Source organism: Protopterus annectens, chromosome 9.part0 (assembly GCF_019279795.1).
Source record: "Protopterus annectens isolate FY-2018-M chromosome 9.part0, PAN1.0, whole genome shotgun sequence".
Classification (NCBI taxonomy): Eukaryota; Metazoa; Chordata; order Ceratodontiformes; family Protopteridae; genus Protopterus; species Protopterus annectens.
In genome coordinates, this window is record NC_056743.1 from 33971967 (window position 1) to 33996368 (window position 24402).

Genomic DNA, 24402 nt, shown 5'->3' on the forward strand with positions numbered 1-24402 from the left:
TATCCATTCAGCATCTTTGTTATGTTCTACAGGGTCGTAATATTTCTCCAAAATGTGTCAGTTTCTTCTCTTTTTGTTGGTGTATTTGCTCCTTTTGCTTTATTTCCCATTTCATTATAAAACTGTTTTAGGTCATAAATGAGTCACTTGTTTTGTGCATTTCCTTTATATTTATCTGCACCACCTCTAAAGTTTTCTCCATCTGCTGATGTCTTTGGTTTATTGTTTGCTACAGTGTATGATTAATCCTGGTCTGTTTTGATACTGTGTATTGCTTTTACCACATCTATCTTTCTAAGTATTTTTGTTGATCTCTTCCTTCTATATTCTTCTAACAGTGACAATTCTTAACTACTTTATATTTTTCTCTGTTTGATGTTTCCATGATGGCATTTTATTTCTTCCCTTCATTTCCCTTATTGCTGTATGTTTTTGTGGTAAGACATCCTATTGTGTCCTCTTAACGTCTGTTATATCACATACATTTCTGTTAATCGTTTTGATTACTGTGTTCATCTGTTTCATCAGACTTCTCACATTTTGGGTCTTGTTTACTTCCTGTAGTTGATTTTAGTATGTCTAGCCATCTCTAATGAACCATGCAACTCTTCCTTTAGATAATTTTCTTCTAATGTGAGAGCACATTCTTTGCTGTCCATGTCATGCGGGCATTCTACAGAAAGATCTAGAACATCTTCCTATGACATATCCTTTTCAACTTCATTCTGCATCACCTGCTGCTCCTTCATATGGGAACTGATTGACCATCACACTACAACATAGCCTTCATCAGAGTTGCCAGCATTTCTTGCTCCTTCCCTTGCTGTACAACTTCAACTGAATTTTTGTACCATTTTCCTACTGTAGGCTCCAAAGCATCACCATGTGGAACATCATCAGATACCTCCCTTTCCACCTGTTTCTCCTCAGTTTGGGGACTTATTGTTCCATCATATGACATTGTCTGTGTTGTTTTTTTTTACACTAAATCCTTCACTTTGCAGGTATTCCATAATTTCAGTTTTGATTTCTTTAAAATTTCCATTACAAATTCTGTGTACAACTTTCCAGTTTTGTTTTCTTATTTTTGTATTGTGAAAATTTCCATATCTGGGTGCTTTTGCTTGTATTTCTCTTCAAATATCTGTGAAACTGTTTTTTGCAGTTTTGTAGTTTGGCTTTCTACTTTGCATAAATATTGCACCATATCAGCTCTATTTACCTTCCCACGTTCATGTTTCTTTTTATACCTTTCAGTATAACAGAATGGGAGCCATTAATATCTGGGTGAGCTTCAGATAGTTGGGTAATTGTAGCCAGCCAAACATACTCAGTGTTTCTCCATGGTGAGAGCGGTGTACTGGGATCAGAGAATGCAATACTGTTATAGGTTAGCTCAGCTTTATGTAAGGTGGATATGACAAGATTGGGTAATATATAGTTAGAATGTATACAGGAGAAAAAGCAGAAAGAAGTAAGAACACAAGGGCAGGGGTAGCAGACAGTGACGAGGTCATATAACTGTCTTTAGTAAGTATGATTTATTTCCCAAATGAATAGTCTTGAAACAGTTTTGACAGCAGTTGCATGATGCCACAGATGGTTGACAAGTAGTATGTATTCAAGATATAAAATTGACATCCATAAATATAGTAACAAGAGTTCCCCAGGTATCAGTTTTGGAGCCAGTCCTAATTAAAATCGTTTTTAGTACAATATCTGCAGATAAACACTTCTGGATTTTTTAAGTATGAGAATGGTTGCAAGTAGTGTGGACCACTATCATGTTATTAACTCTAACATATCTAAAATTAATTATTGGGCCAATAGGATGGGTTTACAGTTTAACAAGGAAGGTGTATATAATGAGAATGGTTGCAAGTAGTGTGGACCACTATCATGTTATTAACTCTTACATATCTAAAATTAATTATTGGGCCAATAGGATGGGTTTACAGTTTAACAAGGAAGGTGTATATAATGAGAATGGTTGCAAGTAGTGTGGACCACTATCATGTTATTAACTCTTACATATCTAAAATTAATTATTGGGCCAATAGGATGGGTGTACAGTTTAACAAGGAAGGTGTGTATATATATATATATATATATATATATATATATATATATATATATATATTTTTTTTTTTTTTTTTGGGGGGGGCACACATAATCAAACTGGTTAAGCTTTCATAATTTGTATTACAAGAAGTAAATAGTTGTAAAAATGTAGGTATTGCGATGGCTGCTAATTTTTCCTTTGAACAAGATGTTCTGATAATTAGATGTAAGGAATCTGAACAACGGGCTTTATATTTAAGAATATTTCTGCCAGATAAGTGTCTTGTTACATTACAAAAAGTACATATTAGCATACCTCTCAACCTCTTAGCACAAGAAATCTGGACAAAGCCCGACATAATGGGGATAAAAGGCCAAAAAATAGAGACACATTTAAATATTGCTCTTATATACTTAGAAAATTGTTAGAATAAGAGGATGTATGCTAGAATGCATTTTCTAAATGATATGAAGCCTGAAACTCAAAATACATGTCAATTAGATCAGCCAGTGATTTGTCAAAAAAACCCACAGATTTTATGAATAACAGACCTAAAATATGAGGCAAAAATCTGGACCTTCTGGGCAAATCTGTACAGTTGAGGGATATGCATATCAGGCCTTTGCTAGAATCCAGTACTGGTTTTTCATATATAGTGCTGGGCAGCTTCACAGTATTTATTTATTTATTTATTTTTTATTTTACATTTGTTGACCGGGCTAGTCCAACTGGATTGTTGTCCATTTTCAGTGGAGGCCCGGGGAGAAAAGCTCCACAGATTAAAGCATGGTTATAGAAATACATGTAAAATAATCACATATGATATAGGCAAAGAGCCAAATACAAGGATATTAGTTCAGGTCAGGTAATGCAAATCTAACAAAAAACAAATAATACCAACTATGTCATACTAATTATGTAATTAAAACAAAAAATAAAAATTTTAATTATTTTTTTTTTACAACAGTGGTAACAATAGAATCATAAAGTTATTTGTGATTAGAGAGAAAGATTGGAGTGTTAAATAAATACAAATATAGTTGAAAGATGAAAGTAGGTTAGTCTGGATTGGTACAAGAGCAGAGCCAGAAATTGTTCAGATGTGAAAGAAGTTGTTTCTTAAAGAAAGGAAAAGTGGCTAGAGAGGAGATATGTAAGGGAAGGTTATTCCATATTTTGCCAACTGAGTTGGAGAAAAGGCAGTTCCCTGCAGAGTTTGAAATTCTGGTAATGTTAACAGTATTGAACAAGTACAGAGAAGGCTCACCAAATAGATTACAGAAGTTACAAACTTGGACTGTAAAAGCAGATGTAGCGGAATGAATCTGTATTCAATGCATCGTAGAGATTCGACGACAACTGATATTTGCTTACAAGATTTTTAATCGTAAGACATTACAGCATTATTGGACATAAAGTTTATGTGAGTTGTAGAACATACAAACAAAATTTAAAAATTTCAATACCTAAAATAAAAAATGGTTATGTAACAGAACTGTTCACTTATGTGATAAAATTCTTGATTGAATCAGCTCAGAAAACAGTTTAGACTCTTAAGAAACTTCTGGATACATGGGTTGGGGGCATAGTTTATGATCCTGTTCAGGAGATACAGCATGCCTTGATGGCCTTATGGCCAGAACACTAACTTAACTTTTAGACTTAAAGAAAAAATGACATTCTTCAGCTACACCTAAGAGTCCATTCTGTGGGCAAAGGAAGCAGGAAGCTTTTCTTTTCAAACTGCTGAAATCTTGCAAACTGCAGAAATTGTGAGAAGACAAGCAAGTTACCTGATAACTTCAATGTGTCACTGAAAATTTGAGTTTCACTTACTGGCATGTGTGCTGGTGATTGGTGACTTCCCAGTCTTAGAATATTCCAGAAATTAAGGGAGAAACTGATTGTGCTGCTGCTAGTCCTGCTGAACTGGTCAGTGGAGACATAATCCCACAGGACTGCAGGGGGGGTTATAATGACTGTTTTTTTGCATATAATTAGTTTCTTTTAACGGTGTTTAACATTTGAACATTCATATTTTGTATTTATATTATGTATTATTTTGGGCTGAGAATTTATTTCTTTAATTTTTTTATGCAATGTTTGTGTAGGTCACATGATTTTTGGGAGGGGTATTTAAATGGATGTGTTCACACTACTTATTATTGTTTCTGAAGAAGCCTTTGGTTGCACTCAGATGAAAGCACTTAAACTTGGAATAAAATTGTTTTGTCCTGGTTCTAGTTAGCTCATCTCTATCTGTGTTACTGGTTCTTGGTTTGTTGTTATGTCTTCAGCTGCCTCTACTTCTGGAGTTGGGGTCACTGCACCAGGATCGAATGGATTGGAAGCCCTTGTTGGGCAAGTTGGGATTTTAACTTGTTCAGCAATTGACACTCCAGGTTGCTGGCTTGGCAGCATGGATTGATTTGGAAGGTGCTGGTGAATTCCAGGCTGCTTCCATCACCCCCGGGCAACAGTTGCATTCTAACCAATCCTGTGTGGCCATTCAGAACAGATCTGTTACTGAATTTGTTTCTACCCTAGAGATCTAGTGAACAGCCTATTAATTTCTCTGCTTGGTTTAAGCAGAACATCAGCTTTAATCATGATGCTCCAAGATTTAATTGTTCTCTGCATGAATATATTGAGTTACTTAAAGACAAATTATTGAAAATAAGAAAATTACAAGTAGAGAACTGTTATTTTATAGAAATCATTAAAGTGCGGAGAGTACCGAAGGGACTTCGCCATTGGACATTTCCTAATGGGCTTATCTCTGATTCCCCTTTACATACTGAATTAACTGAACTTTTCAACCATCAGGGTTGCAAATTGCTTGAGATATTTATCAAGCACAACCATAAGACGATCGATGGAATATTGCAGGAAGCTACTAATCTTGAAGCTGTTATTCAGGGAGATTTACTCTTTGATCAGTATAAAGACTATTTTTATAACATTTTTCCTTTCATTGACAAAATTGTTATTGATGTCCAATGGAGGAAGGAAAAGAAATTTGAACGTGACTGCCTCAATTATTCATGCAATGTGGCCTATCCTAAACCTCATGGTAACATGTCATCTCCCAATTCTTCTGCTATTGGTTCTAGTCATGAGACTGATGGGGTTAATGATGTTGATCCTGACCCCTTTAGACCCAGACCCTCTCAGACACTCGGAAAGGATCAGGAACAGTTGCAACTATCAGCAGAACTCTATGAGGGAGCAAACAAACTGGATTGGTGCTCGCCCACAGCAAAACCAGAAGAGGAGGAACTAGGACTGTGCTCTATGGTTGTGGACAGTAACCTGAGAAATGACTCTGAGGTGTGTTATTCTGATAACTTAAAAATAATACAGAACACAAAAAGTGACTTTTTTGTTTACAGTTATACAGGTAATGACTTTGACCCCACTACTGCTAATTTTCTATCTAGAGGGTTTAATTTTGTTCCAGCGACTTGTTCTAAAATTGATGATTTTATCATTGACTTGAAGCTTTTTTTTACATAAAATCAATTTTAGACTGCTGTTTAAAGAGAATACTCAGTTCAGTTTTATTGAGTGCTGTTCTAATGGGGTACAGCTACTTAGAAGGAGCAGTATTTTCAACCCCCCGTTGGCTGCACCCTTACTTATTTTTGAAAAGTGTTATGATTTTGAATTTAGGTCTGTTTTAAGTAACAGTAAGAAGTGTGTAATTAAGAATCTTTCTGAAAGTGAAAATGACCTTCTGTTACTGTTATGCAGAAATAGGTCTATATGTGTTATGAAGCCAGATGAGGGTCGGGGGTTGTTATAATGAATGTTGATGATTGTTTAAACAAAATATTCCTTCATTTGTGTGATTATGATTTTTATGAGGAGACTTCCCTAAATATGGTAAATATTGCCTGTGACAGAATTGATTGGATTTTACAGGATGTGGTGGACCAGAGACAAATTGATATGGACACTTGGTCCTTCCTTAATGTGAAAATTTCTTGTTACACCTTCCATATTTGGATTGCCTAAGATACATTAGAACATTAGGGACCCCCCGAGACCCATAGTGAATGCTTTCAAGTCCAAAACCCATCCTTTGGCTAGATATGTTGTTGTTGTTTGTCTTTTCAGCTTTTCCCGGTTAGGGGTCACCACAGCGGAACTCCGGTCTGCTAATGATTGGCAGTACATTTTTTTATGGTGCCGAGTTGCCACCCCGACGCCCAACCTTCAGCGAAGGCACGCCCATTCACGCATGTCTTTCAGAGGCCACTCGACCGCGGGGAGGACATGCAGACTCCACACAGAAGGCACTCCAGTCATGAATTGAACAGAAGAACCTCTTGCTGTGAGGCAACAATGCTACCGCTGTACCACCACAAATGTTTTAGAGACCTATCCACATATTTGCAAAGATTCATTTGAGTAAGGTATCCCAGGTGGAATTTGATGATGAAATTATTTTCTGCACAGTAGATGTAGTTAATCTATTTAATGTGATTCCACGTGATGTGGTTTCATGATTTTTTGACTGAACTTGTTTTTGCAATAATGACATCAGTGTATTAGACCTTTTTATGGAACTTGTGCTGAAGAATAATTTTGTTTTTATTGATGGGCATTATTTTCTCCAGAAAAAAGGTGTTGTAATGGGGGCAGCCTGCACCCCTGTTTTTGCAAACATCTTTATGTTACAATGGGAGAAAAAATGTATTTTTAACTATTTGGGGTCATCTCCACCATGGTGTTTATATATGTGGTTTCTGGATAATATCATTATTTTATGGAAGGGTTCTGAGTATGGACTGTAACAGTTTATTGACTATATGTATCAGACCACCCCTTTTCTCAGTTTCACTTATACCTTGAGTAAGACTGGTATATCTTATTTGGATATTCATCTATCCAAAGATGTTGGTAATAGTAGATTCATTAATAACATTTACAGAAAGCTTACATATTCTAACAGCTTTCTACATTTTGATAGTTATCCTATTTTTCAAAAAAAGGGCATTGTGAAGGCCCAGTTTGTTTGCCTTGCTAGGATGATTTCGGTAGATGAAGCTTTTGTATGTGAGGCAGGTGTTCTGACTGATATGTTTTTATCCAGGGGGTACCCTAGAGATTTAATTGACAAGAGTATTTGAGGAAATCAGACTGAAAAGGGTTAGTGGTTTTCTGTCACCATTGCTGCATACCTCAGTAGACAATGTCTCCTTACCACCTTTAGTAAGGAATAATGACTCTGAGAGGGACTATACTTTGTGTTTTATTACTACTTTTACCCCTGAAAGTTTTCCAATTTATAAAATCTTGTGCACCCATTGGCACATTTTTGCCTGTTATAATGAGTTAAAGGAGATTTACAAGTATGGGGTTAAAATTGCTTAGAGAAGAGAAAGATGCTTTAAGGAATTTGTTGAAGTTTTGCCATCCTCACAACCCTCTTATTCATCTAAAAGGATGGGTACCCATAAGTATGGCTATTGCAACCAATGTAAATTTCTTATTGAACTAGATAAGGTTTATGTTAATGGCACTTGCATTAACACATATTTTTATTGCAACTGCAGCACTGTTGGTATTGTTTATCATGTAAATCATGTAATTGTTTTTATGTAGGAAAAACACAGAGAACATTTGGTGAACGTATATACAAAAATATTTCTGATATTAGAAAGAGGAATGTTCATAATGCATTGGCAAGGCATGTACTTGAGAACCTTAACCATGAGTTTGGTTTTATTGGGATTGACACTGTGCATAGGGATGCTAGGGGTGGTCCTTGGAATGAGTTAATTGAGCTGAAAGAACTTAGGTGGCAGATTAGTCTCCATGCTTGTGCATATCCAGGACTAAATAACAGTGTTTCCATTGCCTGTATTCTTAAATTACTTTCTTATTTATTTATTTATTATTTATTTATTTGCATTTGTTAACCGGGTTGGTCCAGCTGGGTAAGAATTACCCTTTTTCAGTGGAGACCCGAGGGGAAAAGCCCCAAACAGACATACAAATACATACAAATAGAGACAAATTAACAATATTACAGAGGAAAACAATATTATGGGTACAATGGATAAGAAAAACAAACAATGAAAGTTTGAGAATATGAGTAAGGTAGGCCAGAGCATGCATGCAAAAGATTTATGAAAAGGTGTTCTGAGCAAGATCTCTGAATTAAGTTAAAGTAGGCAAAGAAATGATGATTTAGGTGTGGAGTTAGTAGTGTGGGAGTTTTAGGTGGGAGCATGTGAAGGACATTCCCACTTGGAGGAGAGATGGGAGAGAAGCATGGATTTGAAATTGTTGTGGTTAGGTATATTACGTAGTGGTGTGGGGAGATTGTTCCATAGTTTGGCTATAGTGTGGGATAGTAGTAGTTTAATTGAGTTTTTAAATTTTTTTTGCATATCATTAGTTTCTTTTAACAGTGTTTAACATTTGAACATTCGTATTTGTATTTATATTATGCATTGTTTTGGGCTGAGAATTTATTTCTTTAATTTTTTGATGCAATTCGTGTGTAGGTCACATGGTTTTTGGGAGGGGTATTTAAATGGATGTGTTTACACTGCTTGTTATTGTTTCTGAAGAAGTCTTTGGTTACACTCAGACGAAAGTGCTTAAACTTGGAATAACATTGCTTTGTCCTGGTTCTAGTGTAGTTGGCTCATCTCTTTCTGTGTTACTGTTTCTTGGTTTGTCATTGTCTTATAATGACTGTTGTCAATAATGGTAAGAAGAAATAGGCCAGATCGGTAAACATGCAGCTTGGCTTCAAATCTTTAAAAGCATTCAGGCTTAAATAAAAAAGTAGTCTGTATGTCAGAAGATAATCATGGATGTTCATCGTGTTACACTGCTTCAGTCATTACACTTGGGTTATCCTACCATCAGGCGGTCCCGCAGTCTGCCAGAGTTCCAAAGCCTTGGTCCGGCATCGGTTGCTGTCGCTTCTTCCCTGACGTCAGTGCACCAGGGGTATTTAAGATGCATCCGACACCATTTTCTTTGGTCTTTCTTGCAGCATGGTGCCCAAAGCAGAAGCAGTTCGCAAGTGCCGGTCGGCCGACTCCTGAGATTTTCGAAGTCGAATTTCAGATCCGAAGTCTTCAATAAAGCTAAGTACCCATTGGGGAAACTTTTTCCTTGCCTCAGACTGATGTCAGAAAAAGTTAATAATTGTATTTCTTGTGGGAAGCAAATACCTCATAAGGACTTCCACTCTTACTGTATTCCATGCCTGGGCCCTGATCACGACGTCACTAGTTGTCGGTTTTGTGCTAGATTTAACAAACGCACTATAAAAAGACGTTTTGATTTTGCTTTGCACTACTTTGGCCGAAGGTTCAATTATACTATGCCGTCGGATCAACCGATGACCGCAATACCGAAAAAACGCAAGGACAAGGATAAAGACAGGCATCCGAGGTCCAAAACCGACGACGAAACCTCTTCTAGGCCAGTTTTCATTTCTCAGTGAGGCGCTTTCTCTGCCCCTGACACCCACTACCTCAGAGCTGCAGGCCGCCTCTGACTCCCACGTGGAGACAACTAGGCCTCTGGAAACTCAAGGTATTGAGCCTACGGAAACTAATCCCTCAGATGGGTCTGGAGCCGCTGAGCAGGCATCAGCTTCTGAGGGTGTTTTCAGACCTTCACAACTTACTATTAAAACAACAGCCAAGACAAAAGTACCATTAAAGACAAAGAAACAAGTACAGCATTCTCCTGGACAGTCCTCCATGCCTAAGAAACAGATGCTTAAAATGGCCGAAGACCTCATTACTCTAATCAGGGGTTCCCATCCCCCTCCTGAGAAAAGGCCTAGGCAGGATACAGACTATGATTCCTCTGATCAGGTTTCCATTTCCTCTGATTCCTCTTCAGACCAGGGATACTCTCTACCCCCCTATGAGGACTCTGATGCTGAAGAATCTATCCCTTCAGCCTCTCCTACTGAGGATTATTCTTTTGGAGAAACTACATACCATGAGGGAGCATTTCCATTGGGAAAGTCAGGATTACTCAGAATCCAAGAAAAGGCTCAATGATTTCCTTTTATTGCCTCAGCACAGGCCCTTGGCTATTCTGCCTGTGCTAGATATTGTGGATGATGTGTTCTCTGAATCCAGCTTATCTCCTGATTCTTTGCCCCCTGCACCAGCCAAGCCAGATAGGTATTATAGAGTCCCTGACTCTCACAAGTTTCTTTATAAAAACCCTTCGGCTGGTCCAGAAACTATTTCCCAGGGTCCAAAAGGGGTTAAGGCTTCCATTGCAAAAAATCCAGTACCTATTGACAGAGATTCCAGAGCTTTGGATAGATGGGGGAAGAAAGTATACACTTCTGCAACTTTAGCAGTAAGAGCTTTAAATTGCCAGTTTCACATGCTTAAGTACCAACAATATTTAATGGCTCAGTTAAAACAGAAAATCCTTGCAAGCTCAGAAGCTCCTGATTGTAAAGAAATGCAGGATTTATTGCATGCAGTTGAACAGGTGGGAAAACATACTCTACAATGTGGTTTTGATTATTTAGAGGCCTCTTGTAGAGCCGCAGTTACAGGTTCTGTGATTCGAAGACATGCTTGGTTAAAAGAACAGAGTTTACCTGATCATGTTAAGGCAAAATTATTGGATGCTCCTTTATAGCATGATACCTTCTTTGGTGTTAAGGCAGAAGAGGTGTTAAAGAAAATGGAGGATAAAGCTAAATCTATGCAAACAGTCAAGGATTTCTTACAGGTACAGCCACCTCGATTTAGCAGAAATTGGCCAACAAAGAATTGGTCCTTTCCAGTGTCAGACAGGCCACAGAGAGGCAAATACAGATGCTCAAGAGGCAGATCTCAACCCCAAGGCTCAAACAGACAATGACAGTGGGGCACCTCAACCCCAAAAGGAGGTGAGGACAAGTCTCAGCCTTACAGGAAAGAGTCACAATGACTTTCCCTTTCGTACGCCAAGCACTTCCATTTTGGAAGCCCCCTTAGGGGGAAAGCTAGCACTTTTTTCTCAAAACTGGCAAACAATCACCCAAGACAAATGGATTCTGAATATTGTGTCTCAAGGTTACAGGTTCCACTTTCATACTTTACCAAGGCTAAAAGGAATGCCAGACCTGCCACAAAATCAATGGGCAGAGGCACAAAAATAAATTTCAGCCCTCATGGACATGAGAGCTATTCAAAAAGTACCACAACAGGAACAAGGACAAGGATTTTACTCAAGACTCTTCCTGGTCCCCAGAAAGGACAAGGCCTGGAGGCCCATACTAGACCTTTCAATTCTAAATACTTACCTGGATATTCCGAAATTCAAAATTTTGGCATTACAGCAGCTTCTACCCATGCTGGGCAAGAAGGCTTGGCTTGTTACTCTGGACCTCAAAGAGGCATACCTGCATGTCCCTATCAAACAAAATTGCAGAAGATACCTCAGATTCAAAGCTGGTACAATGCACTACCAATTCTCTGCACTGCCCTTTGGCTTATCTACTGTGCCCAGGGTCTTCACAAAGTGCCTGGCACCAGTAATTGCATTTTGCAGACAAAAAGGAATTCAAATATATCCATACCTGGACGACTGCCTCATTCAAGCAGAGACAAAAGACATTCTTCTACAGCATCTGGCGTTTGTAAAACGGTTGCTAATTTCTCTAGGGTACACCGTAAACGAAAATAAGTCAAAACTAGTGCCCTCACAACAGATTATATTCCTGGGTGCCAGTTTAAATACAACGGCCCAGATGGCTTACCTCACGCCAGACAAACAAGTTCAACTAACTCAATATTTTCAACTACTGGCAAAAAAGTCCCATCTCCCTGCAAGAAAAATTCTGCAGGCCCTGGGATTCATGGCATCCTGCATACTACTAATACCATATGCCAGACTGCATATGAGGAAATTACAATGGTACCTAAAAAGTGTTTGGACTCAACACTCTCACAGTTTATAAGCAGTAATACCAATGATTCCCTGCCTACAACAGGAGTTTCGATGGTGGGCACAGGCATGTCACCTAAACAAGGGTCAGCCTTTTACCCTACCCACAGCCAGGCAGACTATAACAACAGATGCTTTGAATTACGCCTGGGGAGCACACATGGTAGGAAAATGCATTCAGGGCAAGTGGACCACAGACCAGATGCATCTTCACATCAATCAAAAAGAGATGTTGGCTGTTCAGAATGCCTTAACAGCTTTCAAGGACCTTCTGCATCCAGGACAATTACTATTAAAGACAGACAACACCACAGTAATGTGGTACATAAACAAGCAAGGGGGCACTCATTCTTATCCCCTATGCAGGCAAGCCATGACCTTGTGGAACACAGCTCTAATGTATCAAGTTCACCTGCAAGCACAATTCCTGCCAGGAAAGAAAAATACTCTGGCAGACGATCTAAGTAGAAATATCATGGACCCTCATGAATGGAAATTGAATCCACAAATATTCAGCATGATAATGCAAAAATGGGGGTGCCCGGACATAGATCTTTTTGCCTCCCCACTGAATTGCCAACTACAAAAATTCTGCACAAGGACTTATCACAAACAAGCATGGAAAGTGGATGCTCTTTTGTTCAGCTGGAAAAACCTAAAAGTTTATGCCTTCCCGCCACTGCCTCTCCTTTCAAAGGTACTCCTAAAAGCCAGACAAGAAAAACCACAGATGATCCTGATTGCTCTAGACTGGCCACGCCAACACTGGTACCCTATCTTAAGGAACTTAGCCCAAGGCTCACCATGGATTTTGCCTCAAATTCCACACCTTCTGACTCAACAAAACAATCAGATCTTGCACGGTCAGCTCAAAACCCTAAACTTGGCTGCATGGCAAATTCATTAGTCAAACAGGCAACACCTCTCTCTAAAGCTGTTATGGATGTCATTTTGGAGGCCAGGAGGCCTAGCACCAGGAAAGCTTACTCAGAAAAATGGAAGAGATTCTGCACCTGGAACCAGGCTCAAAACATTGACCCTCTTATTCCAAACATTCCTCAGATTTTACAATACTTAACTGAGATGCTGGGCAGAGGCCTATCCTTCTCAACAGTTAAGATCCACGCCTCTGCCATTTCAGCACATTACAACACGGATCCTCCTTTATTCTCTCATCCCTTGCTAAAACAGTACCTCAGAGGGGCTAAAAACATAAGACCGCCCCTGAGAGCACCAACACCAACTTGGGACCTCAATTTCATTTTGGAAAAACTAACCCTGCCACCTTTTGAGCCAGCCAATACAGCCGATCTAAAATTTTTATCATGGAAAACAACTCTGCTCCTGGCAGTAATGTCAGCACGAAGAGTCTCAGAGCTACAGGCATTAATGGCAGTGGAACCTTTTATAATTTTTCATCAGGACAGGGTTTCTTTAAGGACAAACCCTACCTTTATGCCAAAGGTGGTATCTAGTGTGGCTCTTAACCAAACCATCCATTTGCCAACTTTTTATCCAAACCCCCAGAATAAAAGGGAGAAACGTCTGCATTCTTTGGACATACACAGGCAGCTATGCTTCTACTTTGACAAAACAAAAGCTTTCAGGAAAACTGAGCAACTGTTTGTAGCATATGCTGCAGGATCACAGGGCAAGGCTATCTCAAAACAGACTATATCCAAATGGATAGGACACTGTATTCCTTACTGCTACACACAGCATGGAAAATCAGTCCCAAATAACATTAGGCCACATTCCACCAGGGCAACAGCCACTTCAACAGCCTTTCTCAGAGGAGTACCTACCAAGGAAATTTTGGAGGCTGCAACTTGGAGTTCAGTGCACACCTTTACCAAGCATTACCACCTGCCTCTTTACTCTAACTCCAGAGCAGGATTTGCCACTGCAGTTCTGCAGGGCCTCATAGCCAATCCTAACTCTTTATAGACCAGCCACCCAACCTTAGCTTTGGGATTCTACCCAAGTGTAATGACTGCAGCAGTGTAACACGATGAACATAGTACAGTTTTGTAACTACCATAAATGTAGATGTTCGAGTGTTCATACTGCTGCAGTCCAGGTTACCCTCCCTCCATCCCCTCTGAACTAGCTGGACTTATCTATACCTTTCTATCCTATACAACCTTTGTGGTGTATTTGCTTGTAACTGAAGGTATTATTTTTATTTTTATGTATATTTTTTATTAGCAATATGTATTGCCTACCTACTTGGAGGCACCTGACATCTGGGGCAAGAAAAACTGAAGAAAATGGCGTTGGATGCATCTTATATACCCCTGGTGCACTGACGTCAGGGAAGAAGCGACAGCAACTGACGCCGGACCAAGACTTTGGAACTCTGGCCGACTGCGGGACTGCCTGATGGCAGGATATCCCAAGTGTAATGACTGCAGCAGTGTGAACACTCGAACATCTACATTTATGGTAGGTACAAAACTGTACTTTTTGTGTTACAAACTACTGATGCAGATTACATTTGTAGCATTTCGCTTATGGATACCGTAACAAGAGAAATATTTAGGCAAGGTTGAGCCATTTTACTTAATTCTAAGAAAAGTGCTGCAGATCGTATTTGAGTTCCATTGTTTTGGTATGTTTGCCCACTTTTTACAGGGTAGCAGTGCTTTTATTTGTTCCATTTTTGCATCTTGTCAAGTATGAAGACTGTTGTTTTTATTTTTGTATAGATGAAAATAGCAATGACTGAAGAAGATTCTGACCAGGAGTTTGTTGCTGATGAATATCAACATCTTGTCCACTCCGAAGAGGAAGATGAGCAGTTTCAGAGTTCGAGGACTGAAGCAGTACAAGTCTGCCCTATCCCAAGCCTTAAGGTGACTGTTTTTCTTTGCTGGGGCATCATAGCACTGGCTGCCATTGCTGCTTTATTGGCATACCTCTCTGGGGATTCAGGTTACACTCTTGTGGATGTTACAACAGATTGTGGAGTTGTGAGAGGTTATCATAGCAGTACTGCATACACATTCAAGGCAATACCCTATGCAGTTCCCCCTGTTGGCAGCCAAAGGTGGACACCATCAGCTGGTCTTAAAACTGCCAATGCCTGCTGGAATGGTACATATGATGCTACCCAGTTTAGAGATATGTGCGCCCAGGTTCGGCCCATGTCACAAGCTGGAAGGGTCTTGGGCTCAGAGGACTGCCTGCACTTAAACGTGTGGACCCCCAGTTTGTCGAAGGATGCTAACTTACCAGTCATGGTTTACATTCATGGTGGATTCTTGCACGTTTTAAGTAGCTTTGAGGAAGGTTATCACCCTACTGAAATGCTAGCCAAGCAGACAAACATTGTTTATGTAAGCTTTAATTATCGTTTGAATGCATTTGGTTTTTTGGCATTGGAACTTTTGCGGCAAAATTCACCACAGAACACATCAGGTAAGTAACAAAGTTTATTTCAAGTATGATTGCTGTAAAGGGGAATATTAAAGAGAAGTAGTTCCGTAACAACATGATGTTCCTCATGTTTCACTGTTGTAGTCATTACATTTGGGGGTAATCTGCTGGCAGGTTGCCCTCAGTTGGCCTGATTAACAAAGTCTTGGGTCCTGCATCGGTTGCTGTCCCTTCTTCCATGATGTCAGGTCGTCAAAGGTATAAAACATGCCACTGATGCCACTACATCAGTCTTTCTTGCCCGAAGCAGAAGCAGTTCGCAAGTGCCGGTCGGCCGACTCCTGAAATTTTCGTTTTCGAGTTTCAGATCTGAAGTCTTCAACTAAAAAGCTATGTACCTGTTGGGGAAACTTTTTCTTGCTCCTTACCGATGTCATAAAAGTTACTAATTGCATTACTTGTGGGAAGCAAATAAAACATAAGGATTTTCATTCGTACTGTATTCCTTGCCTAGGCCCTAACTATAACGTACCTTGCTGTCGGTTTTGTGCTTTATTTAATCAATACACTATCAAACGTCGTTACATTTTTGCTTCTAAATATTTTGGCTCACACTTTAGTTATCCAGAAATGCCGTCGGTTAGCAGTCCGACTACCGGAATACCTAAAAAACACAAAGAAAAAGACAGAGACAGGCCGTTGAGGTCCAAAACTGCCGACGACGCTTCTCCTAAGCCAGTCGCCAGTTTGCCAGTACTCAGTGAGGCGCTTTCGCAGCCCCTGATACCCACTACTTCTGATTTGCAGGCCTCTACTGACACCCATTTGCCACGAGATGCTTCAATTGTGGAACCCACGGATGTCTCTACCTTGGATGGGTCCGGAGCCGCTGTGCAGGCACCGGCTTCTGAGGGTGTTTTCAGGCCTAAAGATTTGTGTATTAGACCAATGCCATCTTCAAAACTAAGGCCAAAATCTTGACCTATGCCTAAAAAAAGGATGCCTGGGCCACATGTGCAGGCCCCTATGCCTAAAAAACAAATAATCAAAATGGCTGAAGATTTAATTACTCTGATCAGGGGTAGCCAACCCTTCTAAGAGGCCTAGGCAAGACATTGATTAGGAATCTTCAGAACAGGATTCTATTTCTTATGGCTCTTCTAATGAACAGGAATTGTCTATACTTGAGGATTTTTCTTTTGGGGAAACTTTACATACCTTAAGGGAACATTTCCACTGGGAAAGTCAGGATTTCTCTGAATCTAAAAAGAGACTTAGGGATTTTCTTCTTCTTCCTCAGCATAGGCCTTTGGCTATACCTCCTGTTCTAGACATTGTTGATGATGTTTTTTCAGAATCTAGTATGGCTCCTGATTCTCTGCCTCTGGCTCCTTGTAAGCCAGACAGATACTACAGGGTCCCTGACTCCCACAAATTCCTTTTCAAAAATCCTGTGCAGATCCTGAAACCATTTCTCAGGGTCCCAAGGGCATTAAGGCTTCTACAGCTAAAAATCCTACCCCTTCTAATAGAGATTCCAGGGCGTTGGATAGATGGGTAAAAAGGTTTACACTTCTGCAACCTTGGCAATCAGGGCTTTAAACTGTCAATTTCATATGCTTAAATATCAACTGCATATCATGGGACTGCTTAAACAGAAAATGATGTTAATTTCTGACTGTGTGGAAAACAAAGATTTACAGAATTTATTGCATTCAGCTGAACAAGTTGGAAAACATACTTTGCAATGTGGCTTTGATTCTTTGCTGGCCTCTTGCAGTGCTTCTGTAACTGGGTCAGTGCTGAGAAGGCATGCTTGGCTCAAAGAGCAAAATCTGCCTGATCATGTTAAAGCAAAATTGTTGGATGCTCCTTTACAACAGGACCGTCTCTTTGGTAATAAGGCTGAAGAAGTTTTAAAAAAGATGGAAGATAAAGCTAAATCTATGCAAACTGTGAAATATTTCTTACAAGTGCAACCTCCAAGATTTAGTAGGCACTGGCGTAAGAAATGGTCCTTTCCAGTTCCTTCAAGAGCCACTCAAGTCAAACCCAGACATTCCAAAGGCTCCAGGTTTCAGTCACAAGGGACTTTCAGGACAAAACAATGGGGTGCCTCCTCCTCCAAATCTGGAAACAACAAGACACCACCCCCCTATGGTAAGCAATCTCAATGACTTCCCTTTGCACTTACCAAGCACTTACCTTTTAGCCACCCCTTTGGGGGGAAAACTGGCGCTTCATGCAAGAAACTGGCAGCTTATAACCCAGGACAAATGTTTTTTAAATATAGTATCCCAGGGATACAGATTTCATTTCCACACATTGCCAGTTCCAAATGGATGACCAGACCTGCCCCCAAATCAGTGAGCAGAGGCCCAGAAACAAGTACTATCCCTCATGAGCATGGGGGCTATTCAACCAGAAGAGGAAAAGGGACAGGGTTTCTATTCAAGACTTTTCCTGGTACCCAGAAAAGACAAATCATGGTGTCCAATCCTGGACTTATCTACTCTAAACACCTTTCTGGACATTCCAAAATTCAAGATGCTGACTCTTCACCAGTTACTTCCTATGCTAGGCAAAGATGTCTGGTTGGCAACTCTAGATTTAAAAGAGGCTTACCTGCATATCCCAATCAGGGAATCTTGAAGAAGATACCTCTGCTTCAAAGCAGGCTACTTGCATTACCTGTTCTCTGCACTGCCCTTTGGCTTATCTACTGCGCCCAGGGTCTTTACAAAGTGCCTGGCTCCAGTAACTGCATTTTGCAGACAAAGAAATATTCAAATATATCCATACCTGGACGATTGTCTAATTCAGGCAGAAAACAAGGGCACTCTTCTAAACCATCTGGCATTTGTAAAAAGGGTTCTAACTTGTCTAGGATATACTATAAATGAAAAGAAATCACAATTGGTACCCTCTCAAAAAATCACATTCCTGGGTGCAAGCTTGAATACAACTGCCCAGATGGCTTTCCTTACACCAGACAAATTCATTTGGTGACTTACTTCAAACAGGTGGCCAAAAAAACCCTGCTTTCTGCATGGCAAATACTGCAAGCCTTGGGGTTCATGGCCTCCTGCATTCTTCTAATTCCATATGCAAGACTGCATATGAGGAAACTTCAGTGGTACTTAAAAAGTCTATGGAATCAGCATTGTCACAGCCTGGAAACAATGATTCCTATCATAACTTGCCTGAAACTAGAGTTCCTATGGTGGGCAGAGGCCTGCCACCAAAACAAGGGAATGCCATTCATACCACCCCCTTCCGCCCAAACCCTAACTACAGATGCATCAGACTATGCTTGGGGGGGCACATCTGGCAGGGAAGTGCATGCAGGGCAAATGGAGCCCAAATCAAATGCACCTTCATATCAATCAAAAAGAAATGCTAGCTGTACAGAATGCACTGACAGCATTCAAGGACTACCTTCTTCCAGGACAATTAATGATAAAGACAGACAACACCACAGTTATGTGGTACATAAACAAGCAGGGGGGGTACACACTCCTACCCCCTTTGCAGACTAGCTGGCATTGTGGAACACGGTCTTGACCTATCAAGTACAACTACAAGCTCAATTCCTGCCAGGAAAGCTGAATACTCTGGCAGACGAACTAAGTAGAAATCTCATGGACCCACACAAATGAAAACTGGAACCATGGATTTTCAACATGTTGACACGCAAATGGGGGAGCCCAGACATAGATATTTTTGCCTCACCCCAGAACTCTCAGTTGGACAAATGTTGCACAAGAACTCATCACAAAAAAGCCTGGAAAGTGGATGCTCTATCCTTCAACTGGAAAAAACCTATCAGTCTATGCCTTTCCCCCTCTGCCTCTGATCTCCAAAGTTCTACTAAAAGTCAAACAGGACTAACTAAAAATGATTTTGATTGCTCAGGACTGGCCTCGCCAACACTGGTACCCACTCCTACACAATTTGTCACACCTTCCACTGTGGCACCTGCCTCAGACACCTTACTTACTGTCTCAGCAGAACAACTAAATTCTGCACACTCAGCTCCAAACTTTGAATCTTGCAGCGTGGCTAATCACCTAAATTCACTCTTAGCATCCCTCAGCAAACCTGTGATGGATGTCATTTTGGAGACGAGAAGGCCTAGTACTAGAAAATCTTATGCTGACAAATGGAAAAGATTCTGTGCATGGAATCAATCTCAAGGGATAAGCACAGCTTTCCCAACATTCCTCTGATTTTACAATGCTTAACTGAGATGCTTCACAAGGGCCTGTTTTTCTCTTCCATAAAAATCCATGCCTCAGCCATTTCAGCTCATTACAACACAGAACCTCCCCTCTTCTCTCATCCCCTGCTAAAGCAGTATCTCAGAGGAGCCAAAAACTTAAGACCACCCAGGAGAGCTCCAACCCCTGCCTGGGACCTCAGTGTTGTATTGGAAAAGCTCACACTCCCTCCTTTCGAGCCAGCTGCTACTGCAGACTTAAAATTTCTCTCCTGGAAAACAGCTTTCCTTTTAGCAGTCACTTCAGCTAGAAGGATTTCAGAATTACAGGCTCTTATGGCAGTGGAGCCTTTCATCATTTTCCATGTGGACAGGGTATCTCTCAGGACCAATCCATCCTTCATGCCTAAGGTGGTATCCAGTGTGGCTCTTAATCTGACAAGTCATTTGCCAACTTTCTTTCGCAATCCACAGAACAAGGGGGAGCGGATTCTGCATTCATTGGATGTACACAGACAACTTAGATTTTACTTAAGCAGAACAAAATCTCAAAGAAAATCTGAACAACTGCTTGTGGCATTTGCTGCAGGGGCTGAGGGAAAGGCTATTTCAAAGCAAACCATTTCCAAATGGATAAGCCATTATATTTGTTTTTGCTATATGCACCATGGAAAGGCTATCCCCCGGGGATCAGATCCCATTCCACCAGGGCTGCATCTACTTCGGCAGCCTTTCTCAGAGGTGTTCCTACCAGGGACATTCTAGAAGCTGCTACCTGGAGCTCAGTTCATACATTCACCAAACATTACCATTTACCACTTTTTTCTAAATCCATAGCTGGCATTGCCACTGCTGTCCTGCAGGGCCTTATAGCTGGTCCTAATGCTGTATAATTCCCTCCACCTAACCATTGCTTTGGGAATCTACCCAAATGTAATGACTGCAACAGTGAAACATGAAGAACATAGTTCAGTTGTGTACACTTACCATAAATGTAGATGTTCGAGTGTATTCACTGTTGCAGTCCTGGTTACCATCCCTCCAGCCCCCTATTTTTCTTTGGCTATACCTCTACTTTCTTTCACAATGCTTAAAAGCCCTTTTGGTGTATTTGCTTTTGGGAATGGAGGTATATTTTTTGTGTTTCTCATTTTATTTGCTCCCCATTTGAGGGGCATCTGACATCTGGGGCAAGAAAAACTGATGTAATGGCGTTGACTGCATGTTTTATACCCCTGATGACCTGACGTAATGGAAGAAGGGACAGTAACTGACACCGGACCCAAGACTTTGTTAATCAGGCCGACTGAGGGCAACCTGCCAGCAGATTACCCCCAAATGTAATGACTGCAACAGTGAATACACTTGAACATCTACATTTATGGAAAGTGTACACAACTGTACTTTATTGATGGTTCTCAGACAGATTAATAAAAGGATTGTAAGCTACTGAAGTATTGTAAGCAACACAATTTGTTCCTCTGTCCATTGTAATCAGTAAAATATATCAATGTAAAGGTAGAAAAGATGAAAGTTCAGGAGTATGCCCTATGTCTTACAGCGTATGCATTACAGCACGATCGCCCCAAGAAGAATTATTGAAAGAGTTATGCTCCACAGATGCTGCCAAAAGAAAAAAAGTACAAAGAAGACAGGGTCCCAAGGATTTCTATCAGCATGCTGCAGCGGCATTCCAAGTTTATACAACATCCAGTCAGTGTTCCACATTGGTTAATTCCACACTGCTACCCTGCAAGATCTGTTGCCCTACTAAATACGTGCCACTTATTAAACCTTGCCTAGTGGCTGCCTAGCAAAGATTGCCAGCAGCTTGTATCCAGTAGCTGCTGTGTAATAAGCTGTGTTATAGTAAATGTTTAAGATGGTGTATATAACATCCACAATGTAAATGACTCTATAATAATTCCTTATTTATGGGGTAATATTTTTCCAGCTCAGGGTCGTGACATGTCCAACTTTGAAATATGTAAATTAAAAAAAAAAGTGCAACTGAGTGAGCAAAGATAAGTATATACAAATGACATGCTAGTTTTATTTACTAGGTATCTGGTTAGAGGTTTTCAAAATGAAGGGATGGGTGTTTTAACAGATATATTGCATAGTTTTTATGTACTTTTTTACTTTAATAATTTACTCAGTTTCAAATTTTCACATGAAAAACATCTCTACAACACAATATTGCAGAATTATGTGGTTCAAAGAGTGCACTATAGGTTAAACATTTTCCTTTTTCTTAATCTCAACAAAAATAGTGGTTACGTAGTCTACAATCCCACACATGGGTTTGCACAGGGTGCTTCTGTTTATTCTGGATGTAGCATGGTTCATAAAAAGGAATTGCCGTATAGTAAGGCAGTATGGCCTCATATGGAACTAGCACTTGTTTACTGATCTCAGTCCTATTTTCCACCTTCTCACACACTAGTGATCTTAGGTTATGACACTTGTGTACCCTAATAGCCGCGGTAGCATTGTCGCCTCACAGCGAGAGATTCTCCCGTTCGATTCTCGGCTGGAGTGCCTTCTGTGTGGAGTCTGCATGTCCTCCCCACAGTTGGGTGACATAAGAAAGACATGCGTGAATTGGTGTGCCTTCGTTGAAGGTTGGGTGTTGGGCTGTCACCTTGGCATCCGTAAAAATCTACTGCCAATCGTTAGCGGTCCGGAGTTCCACTGTGACGACCCCTAACCGGGAAAAGCCGAAAGAAGAAGAACAACAACACTTGAGTGTACCCTACATGGGAAATCCATGTCAAACTTTGCAGTGCTGTCATAGGTAGTAAAATTATTTTAGAATTTATAATCAGAAACACCATCTAACAGGATGCAGCAATTGTGAAGGCCCAGGTGTAAGTGGTGAGAGACCTGGATTCAGGATTGGTCTGTAAAGTAGCGTTTTGGCCTGTGCAGTCTGCTAGTAGTTTGTTTTGTAAACGGCTGTAGTAGAGCATTTTATGAATTGGAAAGTCTTGTTACTGTAGACTCCCAAGTATTTTAAACCTGAAGTAATTCTACTGCATTTTTGTTAGAGTGTGCCAGGTGTAATGTATGCCAGAAGTCTAAAGGAGTACCTGTAGTTATAACTAGCACTGGTGTTGTTTTACTGGTGTCTGACAGAAATCTTCTGTTCGCAAGCCCAATCAGCAGCATGTTTAATTCTCATGGCAGGACAGTATGGATAGTATTTATGTGTGCAGTAAAATGCAGTAGTGTGGAAGGAGACTTCATGAACTACGGCACAGATGAACGTCAGTGTTCCACAGTTCAGAAACATTTGTTGCTCATTTCCTCTCCATGCAGAGCATAGCCACTTTGTATGCCATTCATAAAAAGAAATCTGCCTCAATGTCTTCTCAGTAGCAAGGGAGGTGTGATGTCACTGTGGTAGGTGTGGAGCATGCCAGGCTGTGGTACTATTGTACTGAGCAATACATCAGTTGTGCTGCTACTTCATTGTTAGGGTTCATATTTTGATATGGTTAGTCCCAAGATGTAGCTTATATATTTCTGGTCTCTGTACAAACTGCACTCTGCAATTCACTTATCTAATGACTACAGAAGATGAAGTGAACTCTGCTTTGCATACCTAATTTATTCCTGCAGTTGTGTGTGCACATATGCAGTAGAGTTATAAAACTGTAACTTGTGTAGCAGCATGTGATATCTTGTACCAGCCCCATGCAGCTGTGTAAACCATTTAGAAATACTGTCATTTATTTATCATAATTGGCTCCATCCCTACATATATAATTACATTTAGTATCACATCTGGAATTTCGTTCTGTTTTTCTTTGCCATCTCTTATGTCCCTCTCTGTCTGACTCTGTATTGCTCTCCTGTATGTTATAAGGATCCTGTTTATAGTGTGAGGACCACAGCTGGGATCACCTAAACTGCGGCACTAATTGTATGTAGAAGGTGGATTATAGTAATTCCAAGACTGTGAAAATTAAAAGCATAACGCTTAGTCTAGGGTACAGTGATCAGGAATGAGGTAGGCGTACTTCCTCATTCTTCAGGTACAGGAGCTGAAGCCTTTATACAAAAAATGTTATATTGGCAGTACAGCATGTTTGGAGATTCACTGTTTGCTTTCAGAGTCAGACGTTATTTTTTCGTAGTTGAAGGGCTTACAGTGATGGATTTGACACTTGCAGTAAGAAATTGCTTAGCTGATACTGCCATCAATTGGAATGACCATGTAATTTACTGTACTCTTCCAACCATTAGTTATCACTGACTTATCTAACCATCTTAACATCTAGAGTTGCTGTTTCCATTTCTTGTATTGTCCCTGGATCTCTCTCCCATCCCAGAGAAGCAGGCTTGGAGGTAAATGGCAGCTCCTCTCTGTAAATCATACTCCCCTTTCCAGTAGCTGATGACATTACCAGTTCACCTCACTGAAGTGCCGGAGCATGTGCAATATAACAGTTTGCACCAGCAGCACATCTCTAGCACTTTCCATCCCAGTGCTTCCAGGCCCTCTAAAACCTGGAGTAGTGTTGTGTACTGTGTGTGCATCACTTTGCCTACTTATCACAGAGCCTCTATCTTTGCCATTTCCAGTAACACACACACACACACACACACACACACACACACACACACACACACACACACACACACACACACACACACACACACGCACTTCTTTCCCCTGTTATCCCTCATTTAATCCCACCTCCTTAACATCTCCCATTCATTTAAGAGTTGATCTTCCAGGATATCCTTCTATATCCTCCCAGTAGAATTCCCCTCTCCCCTCCACTTCTCTTGCCAT

The 24402-nt window shown here is 40.4% G+C and overlaps 1 protein-coding gene across 1 annotated transcript in view; it reads left to right on the forward strand.

Annotated features, from left to right (window-relative positions):
* LOC122811022 (liver carboxylesterase 1-like) overlaps positions 1-24402 on the forward strand; it is a 683437-nt gene that overhangs the window by 343704 nt on the left and 315331 nt on the right. Inside the window, exon 2 of the mRNA XM_044082537.1 lies at positions 14710-15421. Coding sequence (XP_043938472.1) covers positions 14710-15421 — 712 coding nt within the window. The remainder of the gene's footprint in view (positions 1-14709; positions 15422-24402) is intronic.